The sequence below is a fragment of the Pseudomyrmex gracilis genome, unplaced genomic scaffold (genome assembly GCF_002006095.1).
Source record: "Pseudomyrmex gracilis isolate BER0280 unplaced genomic scaffold, ASM200609v1 scaffold_31, whole genome shotgun sequence".
NCBI classification, from domain to species: Eukaryota; Metazoa; Arthropoda; class Insecta; order Hymenoptera; family Formicidae; genus Pseudomyrmex; species Pseudomyrmex gracilis.
This window is the reverse complement of record NW_018020615.1, coordinates 530,834-537,326: the sequence shown is the minus strand read 5'-3', so window position 1 is coordinate 537,326 and position 6,493 is coordinate 530,834. Positions and strand designations below refer to the sequence as shown.

General features: G+C 43.1%; 1 protein-coding gene across 2 annotated transcripts; it reads right to left on the bottom strand.

The window, feature by feature from the left end:
• Positions 1-557: 557 nt before the first annotated feature.
• LOC109852562 (leucine-rich repeat extensin-like protein 5) lies at positions 558-3,811 on the bottom strand. Of its 2 annotated transcripts, none has more exons than XM_020423821.1 (5): positions 3,408-3,811; positions 2,656-3,036; positions 2,180-2,322; positions 991-1,865; positions 558-878 (listed from the first exon to the last, which is right to left on the bottom strand). In XM_020423821.1, exons 1-5 carry the CDS (start codon positions 3,556-3,558, stop codon positions 875-877), a joined length of 1,554 nt encoding a protein of 517 aa, XP_020279410.1. In that variant the 5' UTR covers positions 3,559-3,811; the 3' UTR covers positions 558-874. The 2 variants fall into 2 exon arrangements, with proteins under 2 accessions (XP_020279410.1, XP_020279409.1); XM_020423820.1 differs by having other exon boundaries at positions 2,656-3,042; positions 3,408-3,810.
• Positions 3,812-6,493: the final 2,682 nt, after the last annotated feature.

Here is a 6,493-nt window from a genome sequence, read left to right as displayed (position 1 = left end):
AATTTGCTTGCGCGTTACGTGGTGGAGATTGTCAGCCATTTTAATACCTCAGGGCACTGATCGCGCGTGCGATTATACATGTATATTTCGCGAAGATACATTTCTCTCCGCGTGCATTCGATCACGCTTCGACTCCCCTCCCCTCTCCCGTAATAATCCCTTCGTGATAATCCACCTCTTCCGTTCGCCGTCTTCTTCGTGCCGCTCGGCTTCTTCGCCCTTTGCGGAGAACGCGTGCTGCGATCTGGTGACTTCAATATAAAGCGGCTGGATCGCGCGATTTGCGAATGTTTATCGACGGGAATTTGTTGTAAAACTATTCGACGAAATTGTCTTTTAAAACCAATTTAATTGCATTTCACGAAATGCAATTTATTGCATTGTGTGGTTTTCGTCATTTTATTTTTCTATATACTTGTGAACTTAGTTTTATATAAATATACATTTATTTATAACGAGTTTATTTTTTTTTAAATGGGAAGAAAGAAGAAAGGGAAGAGATAAGGAAGAACTTGAGGATCAAAAAGCCACACACTGTGATGAGTTTTTTTTAGCGTGTATTTATTTACAGATTCGATTACAATATCAGAGAGCTTTTGCTTTCTTTATAAAGTGTTACATTGAGGAGATGAGTGCGTAAAAAAGAAACTGAATCGTTAAATATGTCTGTTGTATCTCTTGTACGTTCTCCGATTATCTTCTCAATTCGCTTACTGCGGTCATTTTTAATTATTGTTTGTAGTTTCATTATTCTCGCACAAAGTAATAAGAAATAATTAACGCGATTTTAAGTGAAACTGTTACTTGAGCGAAATTCGCGATCGATACGCATTCTTAGTGTACGAAGCGCGAGTTCTCGAGAAGTTCTCGTCAATTAGCTGAAACAGAAAAACATCAGTCATTATTGATTTCGTTCGATATTTCCGGTCTCTCTATCATTTCTTTCTTAAAATCTATTCGAAACAAAATTTGCGCAAGAAAGCGACTTACCACTTGGCAACGCTGATGGGCCTACAGGAATCCGTCGGTCTGTCGTAAGAGAAACCCAACAAACATCTCACCACCTGAAGCTTGTTGTTTCTACAAACCACTACACTAGTACAAGAATCGTTGAGTCTGTGTAGGTCGCCGTCATTACAAGGAGTGTTCATCAGCTCGGGCGGTATTACTTGAAAGAAAGTCCACGGGTTCGTCAGAGTCGGTGTTTCCGTCGCATTCTGAGCAGACAGGTTGTCTAATGGTTGACCTTCATTAACCGAAATTTCCGCTTGTTTTCTCGTCTGGTCGATCTCTAATTGAGACGCCACGGGTTGCTGATGAAAGGGATCGGTTTCGATTTTAGTCAGCCAGGGATTGCCGGAATACGGAGGAGGAGGCGGCGGTGGATTAGGTTGCGGGTGATAACTTGGTGGTTGCGGTTGAGGAGCGTAAGATGGTTGTTGGGGAGCGTAGCTCGGAGGTTGTGGCGGAGGAGCATAAGCGGGTGGTTTTGAAGGTAACTGAGTAGGCTTTGCAGACGGTCGAGTAGGTATTGAAGGTGGTCGAGTAGGTTTTGAAGATGGTTGAGGCGGTTTTGAAGGTGGTTGAGGCGGTTTTGTAGATGGTTGAGGCGGTTTTGTGGGTGGTTTAGGGGGTTTCGTAGGTGGTTGAGAGGGTTTCGTAGGTGGTCGAGATGGTGGTCGAGATGGCTGAGGACCGTAAGCGGGAGGAAGATTCGAAGGTAATGGTTGAGGGGCGTAAGTAGGTAAAGGAGAAGGAAGATCCGACGGTGACTGCCAAGGTGGTTGAGTCGACGGTAGTTGCGTAGGTTCCGGTGTAGCTGTTCCTTGGCAGTCCACGTTGTATGTATAATCGCAAATTCCCATCTGGACAATAAAATATACAATAAAAAAAAACACAAATTTTTTGTTATAACGTATAACTAGTTATTTTTGATAAAAAGAATTTTAAAATTAATGCTAGAAGAGATAGAACTCTTATCACAGATGATGTAAGAAAAATAATATATTTTTTAATACAAAATATACATTTCAAAAACACATTTCATATATAAGCAAAAAGAAAGAAATAAGAAATTCCGCGAAATTCTAAATAATGTTACAGTCGAAAAAATGGCATTGTCGTTTGATTTAAAATTCTATAGAGATCGCATCGCGGTTTTTTAGACTGAAGTTCTTACGTCACTATAGACCAAGCCGCGAGGACAGCTGAACTTGCAAGGTTTTCCGGCGACGCACACGTAGAATTCCGAGCAGTTGGTGGAACTCCTGTAACGTCCGTTCGGATCTGGACACAGTTTCGATCCCGCCGGCAACGACGGCTCTGTCGAACAAAGAAATTATCTCTTCGTTATTCTAACTGATTAACTCTTTCGGCTATATTTGCAATTATTATTATCAATCCAGAAGACAAAGTATTTTTTTTTTTTTTCATTTTATTTAGACGAACAATTGCAACAATATTAGAAATGTTTTTCGTTTTATTTTTACGTTTTGTCTCCTTGATCCTTTTAACCTTTCGGAAATCTCACTCGAGAATCACTGATTCGTCAGGCGAAATCGCGATTGGAATCGACAGTCGGATAGATCGCCGATTACTCGTGGCGAAGCGTGAACGGTTGACGATTCGCGTCGCGCAATTATCGATCGCACTCACTTGGCGTAGCGGGCGGTCGTTCGCCGCATTTGACGTTGTAGGGGAAGTCACAGACGTTGGTGATATCGTTGAAGAGCAACCCGGCCGGACAAGTTTGCTCGACCACCACGTCGTCCCAACAGTTCAAGTAATCGGCGCAGCTCTTCAAACTCGAGTACTGACCCCTCGAACCCAAGCAGCCCGGCGGGAGCTTCTGCGGCGGAGGCGACGGTTGCGGCGAAATGGGACTCGGGAGCTCGTTCGTATCGCCCGGATTAATCGGAAGTCCCGGATATTGTCGGCCGAAAATGACTTCCTGATGGTTCAACGTGTCGTTCGGGTTCTTCCAGATCTCCGAACGGGAATCCAACTTCTGAATGTCGTAGTTATCCCACAGCGTATCTAATTCTTTCGATTAAATATTCTAATTAACGGAGCACATTTAATGAAGATTAATCGTTTTTTTTTTGCAAAATAAAAAGATACTTCATGGCGTTTTAACAATAAAATCATACGATTTATATGCGCGTAGATTTGAAATACAAATTTAGAAACGTTAAATATGTAAAACACAAAAAAATTATATCGAAGACACACAAACTTCACTTGAAAAAGAAAAGTAAGAAAAAATATTTACGTAGATGTGTTTGTTGTAATATATTACATTATACAGCCAATAATTACGCACGTAAAATCGTCTCGTGAGACACGAAACTCTGAAATTCTTGACACTGACTTCGCGAGTCTCATAAAGAATTTTTCTCGCCACTGACCTTCGGGCTGTCCAGCAAAACCGAGCTGCCTGCCGACGAACGGTGACGACGTCGTCGTCACCTTCGCTGTCGTGGACCTGACTCTCCTCCGGGCCGCGTCCGCGAGTCCTAGAGCAAGAACTACAAAAAACAACGTCACGTTCGCCCTCATCTTTCTCTCTGTGTTTTTCCCGTCTCACGCTTCTTTGAGAAGGGTCGACGTCCCTTCACCGGGACGAAAAAGCAAAGTTTCTTCTCTCGCGGCTAATCTTACTCGAACGCGATGATAATCGAATATCGATGGTCGGGCGGACGCGAATCCTGACGCGCGGTTGTTCTGATGCTGGATGGGCTGGACCAGGTCGCTCTCAGGGCCTTACATAGGGCCGTCCCCACCGCCGCACCGGTAGGGACCGCAGGACCTCAATTACGCGTAGGACCCTCTTCTTGTTGCGCAGGAAGTGCTCGTGACCGTTGCTTTCGCACCGATTCGTTCTTCCTCCCTCTTCTTCCTAGCCTTCTCCTCGAATCTCCCTCCTCTGTTCCTTGTTCGGGAACTTGCCATTGGTCGAGATTTAGGATGTACCCGAAGGATGCATGCACACGCGCGGTAATCATTTGTCCTGTCCGAGCTGTTTCTCTCTTTTTTTTTTTTTTTTTTTTTTTTTTAATGTCGCTTTTCGGGCGCTCGGAACATTGTTACCGCACGAATTTAGGACTTTAACCCCTTCGTGCGCGGTGTTTAATTCATTAAGCGTGCGGCGCAAATTCGGAAGGTCTTAAAACCGTCGTCCGGAACGTATTATGGCTCTCGACGAAGCTCGACGAGAACAAGTCGTGTCAGTTTACTCTTGTGAGGGAACTGCTTCTTGGAAAACGAGGAAGAAACAAATACCGAGCAAGGATCCTCGGAGACTCGTCGCGATCTCAATTACCGAAGACAATTTGTTCTGCACGTAGAATCGAGAGCACAGGATTACAGTTCTTTGTTCTTTGAGAAGAGATCTTCGAAGGATTGTCATTTAATGTTGTTCGAATATCGTTATCGAGAGAAGCGCGATTGTTGTCTCTCTTATCGTCATTTTATTTCGTTATAAAATTTTTATCACAAATGAAAAATTGATTATTATTCAAATTTAAAAATCGAACTTTATCGATTCCCGTTGAAAATTCGCAAGTTTGCCGCGATCAATGACACCGAACTCGAAACTCCCCGAGATGTAGGAAAAAAAAAATTCCTCACTTGCGGGTTGGGGAAAGAGGAGGCGGAGAGAAGGAAGCAGACAGCCACGCATCGGTATGCAAAGGTGGACGCACTCTCGAGAGGAGGAGGACTCGTTACGCACTCGTTACCCGAAAAAGTGTCTCCCGCGAGTGAGGTCCCACGTGGATGCTGCGGTTAAGAGAGCGCTCTTACGTAGGAGACACCGTTCTTTCGAGAGGAGAGACGGCTCATCGCCCTTTTTATTACCCGACCGGATAAGAGATTCGGCGATCCCGGCAATGAGGAAGAATTCGACGGTTCGATGCGAAACGACGAACAAAAGGAAAGCGATCGCATCCACGTAATCCTGGAATCCTTGTGTAGGTCTTTTCGGTCGCGTTTTAATTCTGTGAGTCACACACACACGGTACATACACGCACGGTGACCTCGCGTTGTTTCCCCCGACGTGTGCCGCCGGCATGCTGACGCAGTCGTCGGCGAGATATCAGATCTTGAGCCACAAAAAGAGAAAAACGTATATTTCGCGACATATTAATCTGATTTATTACTAATGGAATCTCTGAATCATCTTAGATGGCAGATAGAGAGAATGCAGTTTCTGACGATAATAGCTTTGCTCGCGAATGAAGATCTATTAGAGCTACGAGAGTGACATTCAGAGTAAAATACCCGCCTAATCCCGGGCGACTTGATATTTACATCGTATTTTTTCGACACAAAAATCGCCGTCCTCATCGCTCACGTCCGATCCGAGTTCTTGTCGTCATTTTATCTCGAGCGCGGCGGTTTTGCTTAGACCTTAGACCGAGAGATCCGCAAGGGGATCTAGGATGGAATGCCGACAGAAGAGAGAGAGAGAGAGAGAGAGAGAGAAATAAAGTGGAAATTCCGCCTGAACCGCGAGATCGTCCAAATGCGAGAGAGAGAGAGAGAGAGAGAAAGAAAGATTAATTCTCGACTTCGTACAAAGTAAAAAAATAAAAATCAATACATACGAGATATAAAAAATAAAAAGAATTTACACGTCGCAAAACTGCAATTTTGCTAATACTTGCTTCAATTTTTTAACCGTAATTTTGTGATGATAATCAATTAGACAATTTTTTATATTTCATGTATTTTTTAATAGTTTCCTTTCGATGATAAAAATTCGTTGAATCACGAACGGTTCGGGTTCGACGAACCTGAACATTGTTTTTACTCTTGTCGAATGTCGTCGACGTTGTATATATATGCTTTTCACGCTGAATCGAAATGCGAGATCGCGCGCAATAAATATTAGTGGCGTAAACTTTACGCCGCGGCATGTCTCTCGCATCCGATACGAGGGCGCCAATATCTTTGCCGAAGAATCAACGCGCCAAGAAAAGGAATTTCACGCATTTCATTCTTAATTAAAACTTAAATTTGATTATAAATATACAAGTAAAATGTTTGTTATTAATTTTCTCACATTGTCTTCTCTACGCATTTCTTCTTTTTACATTTTAAAATATTTAAATATACATTTTAATTATTCAAAACGTTTCGAAAACCACCAATTTGTTCGGAAGTAGAAATCGTAGAATAAATGTTGTTGCAGGAATATAATTTTTTTAACAGCCTAAAAGCGAAATTTAAAATTAGCCGAAGCTTTTGTTCGACTCACTGTGTGAGTTTTGCTTGCGCAATACGACTCGAAAAACAGGTTTGGTACGTATGTACGATTTGTGCATTAAAGCAGGAACCATCTGAAGTGACGTTAAACATGCAGGCGCCGCGCGTTGATACCGTAATGCTTATTCGAATTCATTTCGGGTGGCGCAGGTTGAAACTCATGCGCCGTAACGTCGCGTCTGACATAGGCGTTCTGTTACTACTCTTGCGCGTTCACAGTAATAT

What these genes read in the sequence shown, in the direction of transcription:
- LOC109852562 (XM_020423820.1), bottom strand. Translation starts at nt 3,558, where the DNA reads ATGAGGGCGAACGTGACGTTGTTTTTTGTAGTTCTTGCTCTAGGACTC. An exon ending in TTTTGCTGGACAGCCCGAAG is followed by an intron (nt 3,043 to 3,407) that starts GTCAGTGGCGAG and finishes TTTAATCGAAAG; the next exon opens with AATTAGATACGCTGTGGGAT. An exon ending in ACGACCGCCCGCTACGCCAA is followed by an intron (nt 2,323 to 2,655) that starts GTGAGTGCGATC and finishes TTTGTTCGACAG; the next exon opens with AGCCGTCGTTGCCGGCGGGA.